The following is a 24,968-nucleotide window of genomic DNA, read 5'->3' as shown; positions in this document are numbered from 1 at the left end:
GGCCCACCTGGTCCAGATCCTGTTGTAATCTGAGGTAACCCTCTTCGCTGTCCACTACACCTCCAATTTTGGTGTCATCTGCAAACTTACTAACTGTACCGCTTATCCTCGCATCCAAATCATTTGTGTAAATGACAAAAAGTAGAGGGCCCAGCACCGATCCTTGTGGCACTCCACTGGTCACAGGCCTCCAGTCTGAAAAACAACCCTCCACCACCTTTGAGCCAATTCTGTATCCAAATGGCTAGTTCTCCCTGTATTCCATGAGATCTAATCTTAATAATCAGTCTCCCATGGGGAACCTTGTCGAACGCCTTACTGAAGTCCATATAGATCACATCTACTGCTCTGCCCTCATCAATCTTCTTTGTTACTTCCTCAAAAAAGTCAATCAAGTTTGTAAGACATGATTTTCCATGCACAAAGCCATGTTGAGTATCCCAAATCAGTCCTTACCTTTCCAAATACATGTACATCCTGTCCCTCAGGATTCCCTCCAACAACTTGCCCACCACTGAGGTCAGGCTCACTGATCTATAGTTCCCTGGCTTGTCTTTACCGCCCTTCTTAAACAGTGGCACCACATTTGCCAACCTCCAGTGTTCCAGCACCTCACCTATGACTGTCATGATTCAAATATCTCAGCAAGAGGCCCAGCAATCACTTCTCTAGCTTCCCACAGAGTTCTTGGGTTGATCAGGTCCTGGGGATTTATCCACTTTTAACCATTTCAAGACATCCAGCACTTCCTCCTCTGTAATCTGGACATTTTGCAAGATGTCACCATCTATTTCCCTGCAGTCTATATCTTCCATATCCTTTGCCACAGTAAATACTGATGCAAAATATTAATTTAGTATCTCCCCCATGTTCTCTGGCTCCACACAAAGGCCGCCTTGTTGATCTTTGAGGGGCCCTATTCTCTCCCTAGTTACCCTTTTGTCCTTAATATATTTGTAAAAACCCTTTGGATTCTCCTTAATTCTATTTGCCAAAGCTATCTCATGTCCCCTTTTACCCTCCTGATTTCCCTCTTAAGTGTACTCCTACTTTCTTTATACTCTTCTAAGGATTTACTCAATCTATCCTTTCTATACCTGACATATGCTTCCTTCTTTTTCTTAACCAAACTCTCAATTTCTTTAGTCATCCAGCATTCCCTATACCTACCAGCCTTCCCTTTCACCCTGACAGGAATATACTGTCTCTGGATTATTGTAATCTCATTTCTGAAGGCTTCCCATTTTCCAGCCGTCCCTTTACCTGTGAACATCTGCCTCCAATCAGCCTTCGATAGTTCTTGCCTAATACCATCAAAATTGGCCTTTCTCCAATTTAGGACTTCAACTTTTAGATCTGGTCTCTCCTTTTCCATCATTATTTTAAAACAAATAGAATTATGGTCACTGGCCCCAAAGTGCTCCCCCACTGACACCTCAGTCATCCGCCCTGCCTTATTTCCCAAGAGTAGGTCAAGTTTTGCACCTTCTCTAGTAGGTACATCCACATACAGAATCAGAAAATTTTCTTGTACGCGCTTAAGAAATTCCTCTCCATCTAAACCTATAACGCTATGGCAGTCCCAGTCAATGTTTGGAAAGTTAAAATCCCCTACCATAATGACCCTATTATTCTTACAGATAGCTGAGATCTCCTTACAAGTTTGTTTCTCAATTTCCCTCTGACTATTCGGGGGTCTATAATACAATCCCAATAAGGTGATCATCCCTTTCTTATTTCTCAGTTCCACCCAAATAACTTCCCTGGATGTATTTCCGGGAATATCCTCCCTCAGCAGAGCTGTAATGCTATCCCTTATCAAAAATGCCACTCTCCCTCCTCTCTTGCCTCCCTTTCTATCCTTCCTGTAGCATTTGTATCTTGAAACATTAAGCTGCCAGTCCTGCCCATCCCTGCAATATACTAAACTCAATGACACAATCCGATGTTTTGGGGGTATAAGGCAGGGAAAATGTGAACAGTTGAGGGGGAGATGCCAAGCTTCCAACATCTCCAGACCACCCACAAAATTAGCTCTCTTAAAGGTACCTTTATCGATCAATGACTTGTGAAACAGAAATCCCTAAGAAGAAGAAAATCTACAGCAAAAGATACCAAGAGAAGATTTGACAGCTGGCTGGTTTTGTATTTTGAATTTTGGTAAATCTTAATCAGGAATTTTATTGGACTAGTATTATATAAGGGAAAGTACTGACAGGAGTTGTAAATAGTTATCAGTTAATTATTTTCTGTTGTACTTTAAGAAATAAAGTTGTTACTTTTTACTTTAACTAGTTCTTGACCTCTCGAATTTTCACAGATAAATCTTTTCTGTGTTGCTGGTTTAAATTAAGCAGGTGGGTTTACCCTGTGTCTTAACAATACTAACAACTGCCAATCTCCAAACACCTTACTACAACTCATCTGCTTCATCCTCGATCACAACGTTTTCATCTTTGACAACCAGTTCTTCATCCAGACAAACGGAACAGCCATGGGGACCAAATTTGCGCCCCAATACACCAACATTTTCATGCACAAGTTGGAAGAAGACTTTTTTTCTGCACAGGACCTCCAACCAACATGATACACCAGATATATTGATGACAATTTCTTCCCCTGGATCAATGGTGAGGAGTTACCAAAACAACTACACAGTGATATCAATGCCTTTTATCCCAGCATCGGACTTACCATGGACTACTCTTTAGTATCTGTCTCATTCTTGGACACATGCATCTTCATCAAGGATGGGCACCTCACTGCACCACAAACTGACGGATAGACTCACAATGCTAAACTTCTCTAGCTTCCGCCCGCAATATATTAAAACTGCCATTCCCTATGGACAAGCCCTCCGCATACACAGGATCTGTTCAGATGAAGAGGGACATGTCAAAGTACTCAAGGATGCCCTCATAATAACAGGATACGATGCTCAACTCATCAACCACCAGTCCTGATGTGCCACAGTGAGAAACCATAATGACCTCCTCAGGAGACAGATATGTGCTGCAACCAACAGGGTACCCTTCAGTGTCCAGTATTTCCGAGGAGCTGAACGACTATGCCATGTTCTTCACAGCCTGCAATACCTCACTAAAAACAACCACAAACCTTAAACAGATCATGATTTGTAGCAAACTGCCCAGTTTTCAGGACAACAATACCATACAACCCTGCCACAGCAGCCACTGCAAGACGTGTCAGAGTATCGACATGGGTAACATCATTACATGTGGGGACACCTCCCACCATGTACGTGGTGAGTACTCATGTGACTCAGCCACTGTGGTCTACCTCATATGCTGCAGGCAAGGATGCCCTGAAGCATGGTACATTGGCGAGACCAAGCAGATATAACAACAATGGATAAATGGATACCATACAACAATCACCAGTCGGGGAACACTCCAGTGGTCCAGGACACTCGGACGAGGACCTTCGGGTGACCATCCCCCAGGCGGACTTCGGGACAAGCAACAATACAGAACGGCTGAGCAGAAGCTGATAGCAAAGTTGGGGATAGCCTCAATGGGGACCTTGGATTCATGTCACACAGGTGAGCCCACTGCATGATACACTCTCTCTCACACAGCCATGCAGACCCTCCCTCACACACAAGCTCTCTCTCATATGGACATGTACACCCCGTGCTCACACCCTTGCACACATACCCCATCACACTCACACTTAATCATGCTCACACACACAAACTTGTAAACACACACTCTATCACGTGCACTCACATCCACCCTCACTCCGTTGTGCCTACATGTGCACACATATAAGCTTATTGGGTGAATTTGTTTTTGCAGAATTACATTTTATTTTGCTGCATGAATCCATGTAAAACTCTGTAAAACTATAACAGAGGGTTTGTCAGTCTGACATAGCATTGGGACACCGACAGACTTCACACTGACTGTTTGTAAAAACCTGAGCTATCTTGAGAATGCAATTTAAAAGAAGTTCTGGGATTTATGTTTCAAAGAACATAAACCAGCATATTCCATTATGAAAGATGAAAACTTTAATCTAAGGTTGTTTGCTGTATCACATCACCATGACACTGGACTCCTTTGGCTGTAAATTCTGAGAGCATGATCTTCACCTCCACAGCCACCTGATGAAGGAGCAGTGCTTCGAAAGCTAGTGCTTCCAAATAAACCTGTTGGACTATAAGCTGTTGTTGTGTGATTTCTAACTTTGCTCAGAGATGTTATTACACACCTCTCTGGAACAGGTGGGAATTTGAATCTGGGCCTGCTAGGCCAGAGTGTCACAAAAGCCTTCCCTTCTCTCCAGTGGAGGTGGAACTCAAATAGCACCAAAACATCCTGTCGTCCAAATTCTCACTCCACAAAAATGCCGAACTGTTTCCCGGGTCTTGGGGGCGGACTCAAATTTTTCTCCCTGCGAAAACGCCACACTGACAGGGAGATTGTGGGGAGCTCTGGGAATCCTTCTCAGGCAACGGTCAGTCTCTTTAATAATAATAATAATAAAAAAGTCACTCCAGTGAATCAAACTGTTAAAAAAAAATAGGCGGGGAAGGGTTTTGTGAGTCTCTCTCTGGAACAGATTGCGTTAGATGAGCCTGGGGATGGTGCTTAATGGGCGTGAAGAGCAGACATTGAAGGAGGGAGGGAGGTAGTGAGTGAGTGAGTGAGGGAGTGGGAGGGTCACAAAGCTGCTAGTTGCACCGAGAGTGGTGAAGGAGAGCAAGCTGTTATACTATGGTAAGAAATGTGGAGCTTTTCAAAGAGGAGGGGGGTGAAGCTTTGCTACCTTTCTTTCCCCGTCGGATTAATTTAGTGTGTCTCCAAGCATTCTGCTGGTTGTATTTGAGAGGCTGTGCCCCTTTTCCCCGAGAGTGGTTTGTTTTTTTGGTTGCGGCTTGGTCGCAGGTTGTCAGCGGATACTCTCTGCTCTGCTCTGCTTCTCCCTTTCGCCGAAGCCGGCCTTAACTTTCCTCTGAATCCAGCAAACGTCCCGTAACCCAAATGTTCATGTATTTGACGTCCAGTGCCTTGATAAATATCCTCAGTTTTTGTCGGAATGTATCGAGCTTGAGGCGACAGGGTGGAGCGTTCAGTTTTTTTTAAAGAAGAAAAATGACGAAAATTCGACTTCCAAATTGATGAAGAGTCACTAGAGTCGAAACATTAACCTCATTTTTCTTCCCACAGATGTCCAGCATCCGCAGTCCTTTTGTTTTGGACTGTTTGGCTATAAATTAGTGTTTCAATGCTGGTCGACATTTCAAGTGACCTGGGACACTCCTTCATTTTTTTTCTTTGAGTTTTGATTTGTTACAAAGTGTCTGCAGTATACCAGCATTTGAAGTATTTCTGGACCTTTTTTCGTTTTTTTTAAATCCATCTGTGCAGAGGTGTTATTACACACCTTTTGAAACAGGTGGGACTTGGTCCCTGGGAGGCCTGGGTTGCTAATCACTGCGCCACAGGAGACCTTTTATCATGTGAGCATTTGTAAGTCGTTCGCTTGCGTGTGTCGCCTCTTTCCCCACTTCTGTCTGGAAGTGTGTTGGCAGCGAATAGTGGATTTACCTGTCCGACCAGGTGTATGGAAGGTGTGGTAAATGAGTCACCAATTCTTTGTTAAATGAAGGCTCAAAGCAGTGTTGTAGCTCACAGAAATGTATCTCTGGCTGAAAGTTTTGGAAACACTAAATCCCAATTCCTTACTGGTCAGTTCATCTTGGTGTCATTGTGTTTGAAGCTTTGGGGGGAGTAATTATGGACAGTAGCCTCTAGCTTGCCTCTGAGCTAAACTCTGGTTTCCAGCATCTGCAGTCCTCACTTTTGTCTCGCTTGCGGTGTAACAGTTGGTTTGCATAGCCACCACACCCCTTCCAATTTTTGTTTCGGCTCTGCCTAATCTGAAAATATTGAAAAATATAATGAATACATTGCCTGTAAAATGTTTTACATCCAGAGGAATGTGTGTACCGGTCGTTCTGCTGTAACGCGTGTTTCATTAACACGGTCGATGAATGGGGACACTTTCTAAAGCACGAAGTTTTCAAGCATGCGTCGGTTATAATGCAATTCTGGCCCTATTCGTTTAAATTGTGCTGCTATTACACGTCTTTCTTACAAGGGGTTACACCAGAGTGGAACTTCAGCGTTATAGCAGAACTGACTGTACAATGTCACATTTGTTTTGGTACATTCCACAGGCCAAGATTGATGTTCGGAATGACAAATTGCATTCAGTAACAGTTGTAACAAATAACTTCTGATCATAATTTATGAATATGCAGATATAATTCAGATAGTCACCTTAACAGTTTTGGTTGACAAATGACAGAATAGCCTATTTGATTTCCTGTGAGCTCTAAATAATATCATTGTGGAATTTAAAAGCTGAAGTAATATGATCCTACTGCTTAATTATTGATGCTTCCTGTCAGCCTGCTTTCCATTTTCAGCTTGTTTTGAATGAGGCCAGCTAGTCAAAATGGCGATGAGATCTTGAAGCTTATCTATTATCCATAGTCATAGTTGGGGAGAAGCAAAGGTCACCGCGTGAAACTACAAACTAAGAGAAATGGGTAAAAGTGTAGCTTTAGGCTTTCAAATTTGACAAGCACCATGTAGAATAATTTAGGAAAGATTTCCACAAAGCCAGGTGAGACCAGCTAGAAATGCGTACAGTCTAATGGGCGGCACAGTGGCTCAGTGGTTAAGCACTGCTGCCTCACAGCACCGGGGTCACTTCCAGCCTTGGGTGACTGTGTGTAGTTTGCATATTCTCCCGTGTCTGCGTGGGTTTCCTCCCACAGTCCAAAGATGTGCAGGTTACGTGAATTGGCCTTCTAAATTGCCCATCGTGTTAGGTGCATTAGTCAGAGGGAAATTGGTCTGGGTGGGTTACTCTTCGGAGTGTGGTGTGGACTTAATCTAAACTAATTTTGGCCTAGAAGCTTGGCAACTAGTAAATAATTCTAGTGGATTCCTCCATTAGATTAGATTACATTACAGTGTGGAAACAGGCCCTTCAGCCCAACAAGTCCACACCGATCCGCCGAAGCGCAACCCACCCTACATTTACCCCTTACCTAACACTACGGGCAATTTAGCATGGCCAATTCATCTGACCTGCACATCTTTGGACTGTGGTAGAAAACCGGAGTACCCAGAGGAAACCCACGCAGACACAGGGAGAACGTGCAAACTCCACACAGTCAGTCGCCTGAGGCGGGAATTGAACCTGGGTCTCTGGTGCTGTGAGGCAACAGTGCTAACCACTAGCTTCAAATTCTAATTAATACTAGAGTTCTTTTCTTGACAATACAATCTGATAATTCTGTTCAGCTTAGACACTTGAGCAAGAGGAGAGCCGTAGGCTTTGTAATTATCATAGCTTAGGGAAGGGTGATGCATAGTTACATGAACTTCCTGTTGAAGCAGGTGATGATGAATCGGAGTGCAGACTTTGTTATACACTTACCACAAGTAGTGAGCAAGCCGTATTTCACCAATGCATTAATAATTTCAGTATTATCATTAATGCTAATTCCTGTTTAGTGTGTTTACCACATTTTAGTACCAAATTAAATTGGATTTTTAACAGTCCTCATTCATCTCTGATAGCTTATCTGGCCAAATGATATTTTCTTGTTTTGATTGTTCTGTTCCAAAAGCAACTGTTTAAACTTAACAGTTAATACACAGTGGAAATGAAGAGACCACTAATTGTAGGGGAAAATTACTTGGAGCTACTGGATTGCAGGTTGTCCTGAAGTTACAACTGGTTGTCCACTTCACCGTAGAAGCAAAATGCTATGAAAGCATTGTATATTCTGGAGCTGTTTAAAATGAAATTAAGCACGAGACTTGACCAAATACAAAAATACTAGCAGATCATTTCCAGCATTTTGTGTTTCTATTTCAGCAACTGCAATGTTTAAGTCCACTGATTCCCGTGGCTAACTTGACTGCAGTCTTTCAGACCCCACTTCTTAAAAACTTACTGTTTCGCAACTATCCTATTGTTGACCACTTTCCAAACCTCTGTGGCTTTTTTCTAAACCTTCTAGTTTAGGATTCCACTCCACTGACTAACAAGGCCTACCCCTCAACAGCAACCCAGTAGCATTTGCTGCGCTGTTCTTACTTCCTGCCACTTTCCAATCCATGACACAGATCATATTTCCACCTCACCAATCTCTCTTTATTCATCAAATCATCCTCTACCAGCTCCCATATGATGCTAAAACCCTTTCATAAATTTGTTTCCTCCATGACACCAACCTCCTTTTAGATGAAATGGCATTTTGTTATATTTCTGCCATTGAGCATGCCATGATCTCCCATACAGTTTTTGGCTGACTGCTTTGCAGACCAAATGCATTCCATCCATGTGCTCGGTCCTTTTGCCTAATTTCTGTCGTCTTGATATCCAGTGCCCCAACAGGCTGATCTCTCCATTCTCCATCTCCTACTTTATACCATGGCATATGGTATAAATTTGAGCAGGTTGAATGTATCTATATCAATGTTCAAAATTACCTTGTATTAATATCGAAATGGCAGGGTGACTCCACACTTGGAAAACAGAAACACTTTTTCTCTTAACACATCAAGCTGCACCATTGCCAGGCCGTATTGGGGTCTTGGGAGAAGATAGTGTATCAGCAGTTCCACTTCTGTAAGAAATTTAATATCAGTGGTTTTTATGTATTCAATTGACTTTGGCAATTGGCGTTAATGCAACTTTAATAAGAAACAAATTTGCGTGTTGGGAGGATTCTCGGTTTGGGGTAGTTATCTGTTGGTCTTAGACTAGATTTGGCTGAAGTGAATCTGAAATCTTTGTTGTTTTACATCGTTTTGCACAAAGAATTGGGTCACTAGTTTCCCATGCTGAGGACAACCTGTAGCTTTACCCAGTCTAGCCACAGTCTGACTGTAGTTCCACACCAGCTGGTTGATACTTAAAATCTATAGACTGTGGGCCAAAAATTGGGCATTCTGAATTGATGCACAGCTGGAGAATTCTGGCCTGAAAGAAAATTCACCAAAATAGATTTAAACAGCAGCTATGGACTACAGAGGACAGTGGAATCCAAGGTCAAAGAACTTACGAAGATTCAAGGGGAGCCAGTTATAATCAGTCGGAGGATTGTGATTTGGAAAAGTTACAATCAGTCCTTTGAGCACCTTGACTTCCTGAGGATATGCACTTTGTATCTTCCCAGCATGGCTACAGTGAAGGGTATTGGTGTGACCCCATTTGATACTTTGAATCCCACTCATGACCTGGTTAGTTAAAGGTCATAATGTTTGGGAAGGTCTGGGGTGAGGAGAATATGAACGCACATCCTGGAAGCCTGGGGATGATGTACTTTCTCAGACAGAGCAAGATAAAAAGCAAATACTGGGGGAATTTGGGAAATGCTGAAATGGTGCTTTTAATAAGGAATATTTTGTTAATAAAATCAATGGAACCACAAACCAAATTGTATCCCTTTGTCCCCTCACTTACCAGGGGCACGTGGGCAAACTGTTTAGTATGCAAACTAGTTGAGGTACGGGGAACAAACCCTTTACCTCAGAAGTGGCCCAGCAAGGCACTCAGTTACAATCAAGCCTTGGATAATGGTCTTTTCATCGACTCATCTCAGGAATGAGTTGCTTTATCATTGACTCTCATTAATATAAACAAATGAGGTTTGTGATATCTTGGTAGGTAGAACATTATAGAAGCACAAATGAATTTAGAAACTTCCAGTAGTGTTAGTCAAACAGAAATAGCTTCTGTCTCAATTTTCACGCTCCAAATGCAGTTAAGGTGGTGGATAGAACAAGTTGGGAAAATTTCGAGCTGTGAGGGCTTTGCAGGATGGGCTTCTCTATGCGATTGGAGAGACTCCTTCCTGATTGAACTCTAGTCATTGTATATTGGTAAGTGGAGGCTTGCCTTCTTTTAAATTTGCTATTGTTTGATCTTGCATAAAACACTGGATTCTAGAAAATCAGTTCGTCTTTTTTAATACTTTGGTAACTTTATTTTTCTTGCAGGATTGTGGTATCCAGGTTAACGATGCAGTTATTGAAGCATTCAATTCAATGAAGATCCACAACAAAAAGACAGTGGAAAGGACAAAGTTTCTTTTTTTGACCGTTAGTAAGGATGATCATTTCCTCATGCTGAATAAGGAACCCAATTGTGTAAAGCAATCAACTGACGACGACTATCTGAAGTTCTTAAGCTACCTCAAACCTGATTGTTGCTGCATTTTAATTTATGATGTCTGTTATGAAACAGCAAACTCCATCATCAAGGATGATCTGGTGGCCATATGTTGGTATGTTATCTTAGCTAGAGTAAATTTCATGGAAACACATGAAGCCGCGGAATTGTCTTTGTGTAAATTAAGTTTTAAAATTGTGCTTATGTTAAATTCCTATCTCTGTTCTGCGAAAGGTCTTCTCTGGCAAGGTGTTCCCTAATTTCCAAACAGGCAGACAATATTATTTAGCTCCCTATACAATCCTGCCGCAAACAAATACGGGAAACAATACCATACAACAAATTGGCCACTTTGTAAAATCTGTGGTTTTTGAAAACTATGCTCAATCTCCTTTGACTTACAATAGACTATGGAGTGTCTCTTGCTACTGGACTGGTATGGGAAGTCACAGAAGTTTTAAGTTTAAAAAAAAGCTAGTCATATGGCCAGTGTTTTCTGCACCAGCTGTCTGCCTTGCCAACTTACTGCTAATCTGCCTTGTCACTGAAACTGCAAATTGTTTCTGTTTAAGTAATCATCCAATCACTTCTTGAGTGCTTCAGTGAATCTGCTGCCATCACACTTCTAAACAGTGCGTTCCTGATTCTGTGTACTCAACTGCATGAAGATGCTTTTTCTCAGCTTGCATTTGTTTGTTTTGTAAAATGTTTGAAGCTGTCCCTCTGGTTTTTGACCTAGGAGCAGTTTCTCCCTGTCTACTCTGTCTTGACCACTTGTGATTTTGAAAGCCTCTATCAAATCTCCACTTAGCCTTCTCTTCAATGAATACTGCCTCAGCTTCTACAAACAAAGCAAAATATTGCGAATGCTGAAAATCTAAAAATGCTGGAGTGTCTTATATTGGACTCAACCTTAACTCTCTCTCCACAGATGTTGCCAGACCTGATATATTTCTCCAGCATTTTCTGTTTTTATCCCATTTGTCCAATCTTATTCCATAGCTGAAATGTGTTGTCCCTGGAGCCATTCTTGTAAATCTCTTCTGCACCCTTTGCAGTGTAGTCATCCTTCCTTTCATGTGGCTTTTTAAACTGGGACAGAATACTCCAGCTGGACTCTGACCAATGTCTTACAAATTCACGATCTCTCTGCTGTTGTATTGCATGTCTACCTATGAAGCCTTGAATACCGTGTTCTTTAGAAACTGCTGTCTTTACTGTCCTGCCACATTGAATGGCTCAAGTACATATGATCATACTGAAATCTGGCTTTGAGGCCAAGCTGAGATCAGCCATGAGTTTATGAATGGTGAAGCAGTCTTGAGGGACTGAATTGCCTCCTCCTGTTCCTAACTTTTGTATTCTCATGTTCTGCATTCCAGCACATGCCTTTTAGAACAGTAGACTTTGTTTTATGCTGTCTGTCTATTTCTTTGTACCAAAGTATATCACCACATATCATCGAACTTCATATGTCACCTATGAAGTTCAGAACTGTCCGTAGTTTCCAGTTGTCCTAAGTTTTGTATTGTCTGCAAAATTTGAGTATGCTGAACTGTCCCTACTTCTCTTGCCACCCTTTTTTACACTGATGTGCTCACAGAAGACTGGCATTTCCTTTGGTTAACTGCCAGTTAATCTTCATTATTTCTCTTTGCTCCTCATTGTTCTTCCTGTTCTTTTCTGAACCTTCTGTATTCCTTTTGGTTCTCGATTATATTTACTGCCTGACACCCATCATAAACACACCTTTTTTTATCCCCTCTGTAACTTAATCTCTCTCTCCTTTGTCATCCATGGAGCTTTGGGTTTGTTTGGGTCTGCCTTTCCTTTCTTTTGAGGTCATATAACTTGACTCTGCCCAAGCCATCTCCTCTTTGAAGATAATGTTGTTCTGCTACTATTTATCCAGCCAAACATGATCTACCTGGCCCACCTAAGCAGTTCCAGTAGTGCCTCCCTTTGTATTGGGTGATGCACTGCCTCTTTCCCTGTTAAATATTAGTCATTAAAGTTCCACTGTTACAACTACTGTTTACACCACTGTAATTTTCTCGCAGATTCATTCTTCCATATACTTCCCACTAGTTGGTGGTGTGCAGATTAAACTCAGCAGTGTGACTGCACCCTACTTACTCCTTCGCTCTAGCCAAACTAATATAGTCCTCATCCTCTGGACTGTCTCCTTTCTCCAAATCTGCAACTCTCCTTGATTAACCCCCTAGCTCTCACTCCCTAATCATGCCCAAATATTTTATATCCCAGGGTTTTATATTTTATATCCTAACCATCCTTGCCCCCTTCCCTCAATTGTGTCTCTGTGATAGCAATTTTCTCAAATCTCCACGCGTTAATCAACAACTTTATGTTGCCGAGATTGGAGAGTTAGAGTTCTAGGGAGAGGCCGAATAGGCTGGGGGACAGAGGGTGGTGCGCGTATGCAATGAGCTGCTGGAGGAGGTGGCAGAGGTGGATACGGCTACAACATTTAAAAGGCATCTGGATGGATACATGAATAGGAAGGGTTTAGAGGGCTATGGGCCAAGTGCTAGCAAGGGGAACGAGATCAGTTTAGGATAGCTAGTCAGCATGAGCAAGTGGACTGAAGCGTCTGTTCCCATAGTGAAAGACTCTGAATCTATCCGCCTTACTTGCATGCTTTAAAATAAATGCCATTCAGCCTTTGCACTGTTCCTTTACTCCTTCACTTAACTTTATTTACATTTTTAGACTTGCCCAGTTTCTCTTTACTTACTTGTGCAGCAAATCCCATGCATTTGTCCAATTAGCTTAAACCCCCACCAGCCACACTAGTAAACCTCCCCACAATGATCTTGTTTTGTTCTGCTTCCTGTCCGATGTGTACATGCCCACCCTCCCCAGAAACAAGTCCAGTAACCAGGAATCTAAAGCCTCTCTCTTGGCTCCAAACCTACAGTCACACATTTCTCCCTCTTTTATGTGCCCTTTTCTGTACTCACTAGCGTGTTGTGCTAGGAGTAATGTAGAGATTACAACCTTTTGAAATCCTGCTTTATAATGAACTCCGTGGCTCTTTAAATTCTTGTCACAGGATGACCCCTCTATTTGCCTATATCGTTAGTCCCATTGTGAATCACAATCTCTGACTGCTCGTCCTCCCCTTTAGAGTGTCCTCCTGCCATTCAGTGACATCCTTGACACCAGCATCAGGGAGTACGCTATCCTGGAGTCACATCTGTGGCCTCAGAAATGCCTGTCTGACCCCTCACTATTGCATCTACCATATTGTTCGCCCTCCCCTTCTTCAGCTGGGGTCTGGCTTTACTCCCCAGAGGAAAAGTCACTGTTGCCAATTTCCAGCTCTGAAAATCTGTTCCCAAGTGAGATGCATTCTGGGACTTTCCTGCCTGCCTGCCTTCTTCTGACTGATGGTCAATCATTCTCTTTCTGACTGGTTTTCTTTAAGCTGCAGGGTGACCACATCTAAAAACGTGTTCGCCACATAACCTCAGCCTCATGGATACACTGCTATTCCTCCACCAAACACTCAAGTTGGTCAAACCAGTGATGCTTCCTGTCCGTGTCATCCAGCTTGCCAGGAGCACTTAGGATTTCCCGCATGCAACATGCCCAACACTGGCCTGTCCCTCTGCTGGACCTAACCTTTGAAAGAACTGGTTAACTTAAATGTCCAAAATAAGTCACAGTCCATGTCTGTGAAATAAAATTAAGTAATCCAGAGTCAGATAAGGGAAAGAGACTAAAGTTAATGTAAGAAGATATGTTTAAGACCTAGTAATTGAGAAAATTAAATTAGTTTAAGACATAGCATTGCAGGCTGGTAAAGTGGAATGTATGGTCTTTAATATGTGCGAGGCAATGTACCCTATTGGTGGCTGAGACAACCACCTGCTTAGAGAATGCTTCCAGCTACACAAGGGTGACTAGAGTCACATGGGTAGCGCATTCCAAGAGGTGATTGTACCACAGCTCAAAGACTTGAAAGGATGAAGGGAGCAGCTGACTACCAGGCAGATGGTGTAGGATTCCTTTGAGGTTTCTTCCTCAAATTGGTTTTCCGTTTGGGAAGCTGATGAGGGCACTGACCCCCGGGGGGATGTGCAGTCAGAGCCCAGTTTGTGGCACCATGAGCAGCCCTAACTGTACAAGGGATGGAGGAGAGAGGAGTCATAGTGACGGGTTTGTTATTTAGGGGAAGAGGCAGGAATTTCAGTGGCTGTTGATGTGACTCCAGGATGGTGGATTAGCTCCCTGGTGCCAGGGTCTCCCTATCTGCAGGGCATTCAGCTCAGCGGGTGAAAAACCAGAAATTATGGTCCACGTTGGTATTGATACCTTGGGCAGGAAGGCAGATGTGGTCCTACAATCAGAATTTATGGTAGTAGGAGCATAGCAATTAGGAGCGGGAGTAGGTAATTCAGCCCTTTTAAGCCCACTCAGCCATTTAACATGATCATGCCTGATCTTATTTTGATCTCTCCTTCTTTCCTGCCTGCTCCCTGCAGCCCTCTATCCCAAATTCCATCAGAAACATATCTATTTCTTTGTTGAATCTGTTGATTGATTCTGCCTCTACTGCACTCTGGAACAGTGAGTTCCACAGATTCGCAACCCCTTTGAGAGAAGTAAATTCTCCTCATCTCAGTTTTGTTCCTGCTTCCTCTCCGTCTATATCTGTGACCTCCGATTGAAGACAGTCCCACAAGGGGGGGACGTCTGCTTTATGTCCACTTTCTGAGCATGCAGGTGTTGTAATCTCCGGATTACTCCCAATGCCACGTACAACTGAGTATGAAAATAGGAGGATAAGGTCAATGCCTGAGTAACAGGAGTGGTGGTGCAGGAGGCAGGACTTTCGGTTCCTGGGACAGTAGAACTGAGACTGGCTCTGGGGAAGATGGCAACTGAACAGACCTCGCACGGAGTTCCTTGTGGGATGTTGTACTTCTGCTGTTGAGAAGTGTTTAAGGTACTTTGACAGGGGTGTGAAAACTGAGAATAGCAGAGGAAAACTACTAGGGTTGCCAGGCTAATTGGCAAAGCAGCTGGCACCATCTTAAACAATAGCAAAGTAGATTAGATTACTTACAGTGTGGAAACAGGCCCTTTGGCCCAACAAGTCCACACCGACACTCCGAAGAACCCACCCATACCCCTACAGCTAGCACTACGGGCAATTTAGCATGGCCAATTCACCTGACCTGCACATTTTTGGATAGTGGAAGGAAACCGGAGCACCCGGAGGAAACCCACCCAGACACCTGGAGAATATGCAAACTCCACAAAGGCAGTTGCCTGAGGTGGGAATTGAACCCGGGTCCCTGGTGCTGTGAGGCAGCAGTGCTAACCACTGAGCCACCGTGCTGTAATGGGTGAAGTTTAGATAAGGGAGAAATGAATGAAGTCTAAATCGGAGTAGCCATGCAGTATATAACAAATCAAATTGGGGTGTTAGAGGCACTAATTGCTACGTGAAAGTGATGTGGTGATAAGAAAGATCAGACTGTTAAACATTCCTGAGTCCAAGGTATTTGGAAAAGCTGGGAAGGAACGGAGGAGGGACAGTGTTTAAGGAGGGCATTGCAGTGCCAGAGAAAGAAAATGCTCAGAGGATTCGAGCACAGAATCAATTTGACTAGAAGGAAGGACCAACATGGATGCAATAATATTGTTAGGTATGGTCAATAGACTGCTACCTAGTGGAAAAGATGTAGAGGGACAAATCTGCAGAGAAATGAGAAATACCAACATTATAGTGTAGTCATAATGGGAGAGTTAAATCACCCAAACACAGGTAAGGTTACTTGTAGTGTCTGGGGCAGTGAGGGGCACATGTTCCTGAAGTGGGTGCAGATGAGTTTCCTACAGCACGATCTCTTTACTCCAGCAAGAACATACACAGTTAACTCTAGTTCTAGGTATTAAGATGGGCCAAATGGATCAAGTGTTAGGGTGGGCACACCTGGGAGACACTCATCATTGTCTCACAAGGTGTAGGATGACTTTAATGGGGAAGAATAAACTTGGACAAGAGAGACTGGAGCAAGAGTTGGTCAGCAAACAATATACTGCCTTTTGAAAGGAGATGGTTCAGTTAGTTAATTTCCTCTAATAGCAAATGTAGCATAAACAAATCCAAAGCTCCCTAGATGACAAAGTTAACAAGGTACCATGACTGAGGTGCATTCAAGGATTTTGAAAGAAGTGAGTAGAAATGCAGGGGTACTAGTCATAATCTTTCCATCTTCCATAGACTTATGGCATACACACCAGAAAATTGGTAAACTGCAAACATATTATGGGTTTGTTCAAGGAAGGTTGTAAAAATAAGCCCAGCAATTACAGACCAGTCAGTTTAAGTTCATTGATGGGAACCTTCTAGAAGCAATTATTCAGAACTGAATCATTAGTTATGTGGCAAAAGGTGGGTCAGTGAACAAGAATAAATGTCTGTTTCTGAAGGGGAAATCCTGTTTAACTAAAGTTGCTGAAGAGTTAACTGGTCCATTGAGGGAAACCTTATGGATTCCCAGAAGGTGTTTGGAATAGTATCACAACTGGCTTGAGGAAAGTTGTAGGTCATGGGGTAAAGGGTCAGGAACAAAATCAGAACAGAATTGATTGGAAATGGTCTTGGTCTGCCTCTCGCTGTCTGTCTATCCGTCTCTCTCTCTCTCTCTGTGTCTCTACCTCAGCTTCCCCCCCCCCCCCCCCAAGCTGGTGTACAAATCATTAGAAGTCCTATTTTCTTTTGGCTTTTCTAGGTGTCCACCAGATGCACCACCAAAACAAAAGCTACAGTACGCATCAGCATCAACTATTCTGTCGAAAAAGCTCCAAGGTTTGTTCAATTATTATTTTGCATTATCCCTCTGTAGTAACTTGAATGAGACACCTGCTTCAACATATTTGAGATTGTTATTGAATTAAAGTATTATATTTCTGTTTTGTTTTTCACTATTTTAAGACATCACAAACTTTTTTGAAACACCTATTTCAGCTCTGCAGTATAGTTACTGTGGTGATCTTGAATCATGCTGGCTAATTTTATAAGAAATAACTTATAATGTTTTTCTACAGTGGGGAACAGTAAGGGGTGTTGAGATGTTACTTTTTTTTTGTCCTTCCTGCTTATTTGCTGGTGGTCTGGGCCTCTTCCTCAGATACTCATTAATAACAAGTCATTTACCCCTTTCAGACTGTTCTTTTTTATCCTATTCATGGTCTTATTTCTACACTTCATGTTCTTAATTTAGTTTTTACTTTAGGATCTCAGTTTTTAAAATTTCTTTCTTTCTACTTGTAAACCTAAAGCTTTGATTACTTGAGATTTTGCATTACCCCACAGCGTGTGTGATGTGTCTAACCTACTTTGGATCTTCAATCCTGATAGCAGCATCACAGTGTCCCATGCCTTTTCTTTTTTGCTTTTCATTAAAAAAATTAAAACCCCTTTAAGTAGGTCTTTGATTTTTGTTTTCAAATACATGTTGGAGTGGCGCGCGTTCCCTGAAACTGTGACTTTCTTTGTTCATACTGAGCTTTTTGGTAGATTTTGCTGCGGATAACACTTTCCCTTATCTTCCCCAGGTTTCAAGGCCTCACTGCAGCTCAATTCCTTGGATGATATAAGCCGCAGTGTCCTTGCTGAAAAGCTGGGGAAAGATGTTGTGAAAATAGAAGGAGTTCCAGTATAGTAGATGTGTTCTTAGAGTGCCAACTACTGGAAAACTCCCTTGTAATAATTACACTTGTGATTATGTTCTTAAATGTATTCTAAGATTGCTTCCACTTATTTTTAACTGATCTATTCCAAAATACTCTTTCTGAAAGATCAGTTATCAGTTCTTAATAAAAATGAAATTTTGGCCCTGCTATAAGTGATGGTCCGTTAATGTATCTTCTCTAGACTGGAACATGTTTAGTCTTCATGCAATGTTGAATGTTGCTGGCCAAATTTGATCAGTGCTTTGAGATTTTTTCAAAACTAGAATGGTTGAGTTGGATTGAAGTTCACAGCTGTACTTGCAAACGTGAGAGCCATTGGCACGGATTAGTCTTGTTCCGTCCTACTTTAAAGGACTTCTAAAACCCTTTGACAATGTGTATTAATACTGTTTCTGCTATTAATTAATAAAACGATAACTTTCAATAGAAAGCCTCATTGATTTTTAACTAATCTAGTGTATTGAGATACTGGTAGGTCACTTACTGCTGTTCTTGGGCTGGTGGGGAATCTGTCTGGCTTTCCTAGCCTATACATTATAAGCTACAACTGGTCAGGTTATCTTGTTAGATAGGGATACTGGCAACTAGCTGAACATAATCGTGATACATATTGGGTACAGAGCTCTTGATCCAGTGAAGGCAGTCTGACACTCAATGGCTCAGTGCTGGAGGACATGCCTGGCCTAATTAAAAATGAGGCAACAACCTGATTAAGCCACAACACAACTGCTAGCATGCCAAGCCCTCAAAACAGCATTCAGTCGACAAGGTGAAGTGACCCCACAACCAACTGTTCATATCTAAACTCAGCAGCCCTACTCTGTCAGAGAATAGTGCTGGAGAATTAAACTATTCCCTACAGGAAGAAGTTTTATATATATCCCATCTCCAGTGATGGGAGAGCCATCATCATACCAATCTTCAGCAAGAAGCACCAGTTGGTGAACCATTTTGCCCTCTGTGATATCAAAAAAATGGCTGGAGGTACTGGATACTGCAAATGCTTAGGGCCTTGACAACATTCCAGCAATAGTATTGAAGACTTTGTGCTCCACAACTCCCCGTGCTCTTAGCCAAGTTTTGTTCCCGTACAATACTCTGCTGGCATTTATCTGGCAATGTGCAAAATTGTCCAGGAATGTCCCATTCACAACAAACAGGACAATTGCAAAAACACACAGACAGACAGCTGAACAAAATCTGCCTTTCCACCTCTGTATTTGAATTACAGTAACATTAAAACCTTCAGAGACCATCAATAGCTACTTCAATGCCTCCTTAATAGACTTTTGAATGACTGATTCCAGATTTTGCTAACAGTTAATTCCACTTAGCAGTTTTGTACCTTAAATGACTTAATTTATTAAATAGACAAAACCTCAGCACAGAAGTCAAACAACAAGATAATGTCTGTGCTTTAGCTCCAAAATGGTTGCTTTCCGTCTTCATTCCTGCAAAAGACAAACAGTTAAGGGATATATAAAAGAAAATAAGAAAACTGGCCAGATGACTTAAATGGTTTTCACAACGTGTTATTTCCCAGGTATTGTTATGGACTAGGCCAGTCCCCTGAAAATAGTCCCAAGAAAGTAGCCCAGACCCTAACTTCGTTAGTTGTTTTAAGCAGGTGTAGCATAGATATTCCAGGAGGGATGCAGCTGGTCAAACCACTTCGTCTTAAACAAAACAGAACTTGCAAGATTACCAAATGAAACACAAAGAAAAGAGAGCAGAACACTGAATAACAATGTACCTGAAAACCGGACAGATCATCCCAACTTAATGGTGCTGTTCCTGATACTTGCAACAATCCCCATAAATACCCCTTGGCACAAAAGGTAATATCAAACATGGGGTCTTACAGGGGAGAAGTCAGAGAGACGGATTTAGCATGGAGCTGCTTTTTTGGGTCCAGCAGCTTCACAACTTGCCTGACTGCTTTCAGTGAATAGCCAGACTGCCCAAAAACCAAATCAAACCAGAGAAAAGCTGAGCTGGGAAAACTGGCCACTCTACTTTCATTGTACAAGTGTTTGGTTTTTAACTTGAAAGCCTTTTGCCTGAGGCAATAGCTGTTAGCTATAATCAAACTGGCCCAAAAACTCTTTGAACGTAGACTTTTTGGAGTCTGTGTTTTACCACCTCTCTGAAAAGCAATCAAGGACAACATAGCCTTGTTAAAGGAGCAGCATCATCACAGTATAGACTTGGACTCTTAAGTTGCCTTTTTGGAAATGTTAATCTGCTTTCTACTACTTGGCCTTCCAAAAGCTGGTGAGGGAGATTAGGCAGCGATCTCTCAGATCTGCATGCTCTGTGATCAGCAGCTGAAATATTCTCCCGGGGGAAAAAAAAAGTTTTTGAAAAAAAGCCTAGGGATGAATGGACACCAATGATTGGCTGAAGTGAAGCTGATCGTTTCACCTATATTCACAGAAGACTCGAGGGAGGTCAAGCAAGCAGAACAGTTACAGGATCAAATTGCAGGTATTTCCCCCAATGTTTGGGGACAGACAGACAGACTTTAACCTCACACCTTCAATGCATTATCTGAGCTGACCTGGCACGTATTGTTAAAGTTCACTTGAGAATGTGGCCTTAAAAAAAGTTCTGGGGTTTACATATGAAAGAACTAAAAGCAACATGGCCATTCTCAAAGGTGAGAGACTTAACAAACAATCTGGATCTTTTTCAATGTATCATTAGAGTTGCATCACACTGTAAAGCTTTGCTCTAAATCGTGTGTCATACCATCATAATACTCCACAACTACCTGATGAAGGAGCAACGCTGTGAAAGCTAGTGCTTCCAAATAGACCTGTTGGACTATAACCTGGTTTGTGTGATTTTTAGCATTATAGTAAATTTGCATTAACAAAACATGCTTGTTATAGCAGACCAACCTATACAATAGGTAAATGTTAGAATAACCAAAATATTCGTTGATGATGAGATATTTGAAAGGAAGGATTTGGCAGGTCCTCTCTGATTACAGTCATAAAGTTATAGAGATGTACAGCACGAAGGCAGACCCTTCGGCCCAACTTGTCCATGCTGACCAGATATTCTAACTTAATCTAGTCCTGTTTGCCAGCACTTGGCCCATATCTCTCTAAACCTTTCCTATTCATGAACCCAACCAGATGCCTTATAAATGCTGTAATTGTACCAGCCTCCACCACTTCCTCTGGCAGATCATTCCATACACACACCACCCTCTATGTGAAAAAGTTTCCCCTTAGGTTCCTTTTATATCTTTCCCCTCTCACTCTGAACCTACGTCCTCTAGTTCTGGACACCCCCCCCACCTCAGGGAAAAGACCTTGTCTGTTTATCCGATCCATGCCCCTCGTGATTTTATGAACCTCTATAAGGTCACCCGTCAGCCTCTGACGCGCCAAGGAAAATAACAGAACTATATTCAGCCTCTCCCTGAAGCCCAAACCCTCCAAACCTGGCAACATCCTTGTAAATTTTGTCTGCACCCTTTCAATAGGAAGGAGACCAGAATTTCATGCAGTATTCCAAAAGTGGCCTAACCAATGTCCTGTACAACCGCAACATGACCTCCCAACTCCTGTACTCAATGCTCTGACCAATAAAGGAAAGCATACCAAACGCCTTCTTCACTATCCTATCTACCTGCGACTCTACTTGCAAGGAGCTATGAACCTGCACTCCAAGGTCTCTTTGTTCAGCAACACTCACTTGGACCTTATCAATAAGTGTATAAGTCCTGCTCTGATTTGCTTTTCCAAAATGCAGCACCTCATATTGAAGCTGAGAATACAGACCCTGAGTTAATAACATAGCATGGACAGCTCCCACTAAAAAGAAACTTACCTCAGGCATCAGGGCCTCCGTTTGCCGAGAGGTACGGGGAAGAAGCGAAGGATTGCTGCAAAGGTGAGTAAAAAAAGAGAGAAATGAGGACTGCCAGGAAGTTTTTAAGTGGGTGAGAGAATGTACAGGGAGGTGGTCACTCCCCAGACACAGGATAAAGACAGCTGTGTTAAGTCAGGGGGAGGAAAAGGAACTGACAGAGTAAGGAGCCCCTGGGGCCGTTCTCCTCAGCAATAAGTATACTGTTTTGGATACTGCTGATGGGGATGGTCGACCACGGGAAACCCATAGTTGTCAGGTCTCTGGCACTGAGCCTGGCACTGTGGCTCAGAAGGGAAGGGGAGAGAATAGAAAAGTGCTAGTGGGAGGGGACTCAATAGTTAGACGGATTGACAGGTTAGTTTGTGGTCAGGAATGGGACTCCCAGAACGTATGTTGCCTCTCCGGTGCCAGGGTCCGGGATGTTGCCACTCAGGTTTACGGAATTCTGAAGAGGGAGGGGGAGCAGTCAGAAATTGTGGTACATATTGGCACCAATGATATAGCCAGGAAAGGGATTGAGGATCTGAAAAGTGACTACAGAGGGTTAGGTTGGAAGCTGAAGAGCAGGACGAGTAGAGTAGTGATTTTGCTACCGGTGCCACGAGATAGTGAAGTGAGGAAACAGGCAGCGAGTGCAGCTTAATACGTGGCTGTGAGGCTGGTTCAGGAGGGTGGGCTTCAGATACCTAGACCATTGGGATGCCTTCTGGGGAAGGTGGGACCTGTACATGAAGGATGGGTTGCACCTGAACTGGAGGGGCACAAATGTCCTGGGTGGGAGATTTGCTCATGTGGTTCAGGAGGGTTTAAACTAGTTTGGCAGGGGGGTGGGAATCAGAGCCACATGTCTGAGAGGGGGGCAGTTGCAGATGGGACAGTGACAGGATGTAGTGAATCTATCGGGAAGGTTTCTCATGCAATGAAACATAGGGATCGGTTAAAGTGTGTCTGCTTTAACACAAGGAGTGTCCGAAATAAGAGTGACAAGCTTAGAGCATGGATCAGTACTTGGGGCTACGATGTTGTAGCCATAACAGAGACGTGGGTTTCACAGGGGCAGGAATGGTTGCTAGATGTTCCAGGGTTTGGAACGTTTAAAAAGAACAGGGAGGGTAGAAAAAGAGGATGGGGTGCAGCATTGCTAATCAGAGAGTGCATCACAGCTACAGAAACGAAGGCCGTTGAGGAAGGTTTGTCGACTGTGTCAGAATGGGTGGAAGTTAGGAACAGCAAAGGAACAGCCACCTCATTGGGGGTTTTCCACAGACCACCTAATAGCAGTAGAGAGATTGAAAAACCTCATAGGCAGACAGATTCTGGAAAAATGCAGAAGTAGCAGGGTTGTTGTTATGGGTGATTTCAACTTTCCCAATATCGACTGGAACGTCCTTAGTGCAGATGGTTTGGATGGAGCCGTTTTTGTCAGGTGTGTTCAGGAGGGTTTCCTTACTCAGTATGTAGACAGAATGATGAGGGAGGAGGCCATTTTGGATTTGGTGCTCGGCAATGAGCCAGGACAGGTGTCAGATCTCGTGGTGGGAGAACAATTTGGTGACAGTGATCACAACTGCTTCACATTTACCATAGCCTTGGAGAGGGAAAGGAGCAGTTACCAAGGGAAGTTATTGAATTAGGGAAAAGGAAATTATGAAGCTATCAGACAGGAGTTGGGACGTACAGACTGGGAGCAATTGTTCCAAAGGAAGGGCACAACAGAGATGTGAGACTGTTTTAGGTGCAGTTGTTGCGAATGATGCACAAATTTGTTCCTCTGAGACAGGTAAAAAGGGGTAAGATTAAGGAAGCTTGGATGAAGAGAACAGGGGAGCTTCTTGTCAAAAGGAAGAAGGCAGCTTACATAAAGTGGAGGAAGCAAGGATCTAACACAGCTTTAGAGGATTACAGACTTTATAGAAAGGAGCTCAGAAATGGACTGAGGAGAGCCAGGAGGGGACATGAAAAAGGCTTGGCAAAGAACTCAAAGGCATTTTACTAATACGTGAGGAATAAGAGAATGATCAGGGAGAAGGTGGCGCCAATCAGGGATAGCGTAGGGAACTTGTGCGTGGAGTCTGAGCAGATAGGGGAAGTCCTAAATGAGTTTTTTGCTTCAGTTTTCACTAAGGAAAGGGACCTTGTTGTGAATGAGAACTTTGAGGAGTTGGGATACAGGCTTGACCAGATCAAGATTGATGAAGTTGATGTGCTGGAAATTTTGGAAAACATTAAGATTGATAAGTCTCCAGGGCCAGACCAGATTTATCCTAGGCTGCTCCGGGAAGTGAGAAAGGAGGTTGCTAAGCCGCAGGCGAAGATCTTTGCCTCCTCACTCTCCACGGGAGTGATACTGGAGGATTGGAAGGAGGCGAATGTTGTTCCTCTTTTCAAGAAGGGTAATAGGGAAATCCCTGGCAATTACAGACCAGTCAGTCTTGCGTCTGTGGTCAGCAAAGTTTTAGAATGAATTCTGAGGGATAGGATCTATGACTATTTGGCAAGGCATAGCGTGATTAAAGGCAGTCAGCATGGCTTTGTGAGGGGCAGATCATGCCTCACAAATCTTATTGAGTTCTTTGAGGAGTTGACGAGACAGGTTGATGAAGGTCGAGCAGTGGATGTGGTGTATATGGACTTCAGCAAGGTACTTGATAACGTTCCCTATGGTAGGCTTATTCATAAAGTCAGGAGGTATGAGATACAGGGAAATTTAGCTACTTGGATTCAGAACTGGTTGGCTGACAGAAGGCAGAGAGTGGTTGTAGATGGAAAGTATTCTGCCTGGAGGTCATTATTGAGTGGAATCCAGCAGGGCTCTGCTCTTGGGCCTCTGCTCTTTGTAGTTTTTGTAAATGACTTGGATGAGGAGGTTGAGGGGTGGGTTAGTAAATTTGCAGATAACACAAAGGTTGGAGGTGCCATTGATAGTACCGAGGGCTATTGCAGGCTGCAGTGCGACATAGACAGGATGCAGAGCTGGGATGGGAAATAGCAAATGGAGTTCAACCTGGATAAATGCGAAGTGATGTATTTTGGAAGGTCGAATCTGAATGCTGAATATAGGATTAAAGACAGGATTCTTGGTAGTGTGGAGGAACAGAGGGATCTTGGTGTTCAAGTACATAGATCCC

General features: G+C 42.9%; 1 protein-coding gene across 2 annotated transcripts; it reads left to right on the top strand.

Annotated features, from left to right (window-relative positions):
• The first annotated feature begins 4,353 nt into the window (after positions 1-4,353).
• On the top strand, positions 4,354-18,385 carry LOC140483189 (cofilin-2-like). Of its 2 annotated transcripts, none has more exons than XM_072581242.1 (4): positions 4,354-4,479; positions 10,053-10,339; positions 16,992-17,068; positions 17,818-18,385. In XM_072581242.1, exons 1-4 carry the CDS (start codon positions 4,369-4,371, stop codon positions 17,922-17,924), a joined length of 582 nt encoding a protein of 193 aa, XP_072437343.1. In that variant the 5' UTR covers positions 4,354-4,368; the 3' UTR covers positions 17,925-18,385. The 2 variants fall into 2 exon arrangements, with proteins under 2 accessions (XP_072437343.1, XP_072437344.1); XM_072581243.1 differs by lacking the exon at positions 4,354-4,479 and adding an exon at positions 4,594-4,742.
• Positions 18,386-24,968: the final 6,583 nt, after the last annotated feature.

This window comes from Chiloscyllium punctatum, chromosome 11, assembly GCF_047496795.1.
Source record: "Chiloscyllium punctatum isolate Juve2018m chromosome 11, sChiPun1.3, whole genome shotgun sequence".
In the NCBI taxonomy this organism is placed as follows: domain Eukaryota; kingdom Metazoa; phylum Chordata; class Chondrichthyes; order Orectolobiformes; family Hemiscylliidae; genus Chiloscyllium; species Chiloscyllium punctatum.
This window is presented reverse-complemented; position numbering and strand designations above follow the sequence as displayed.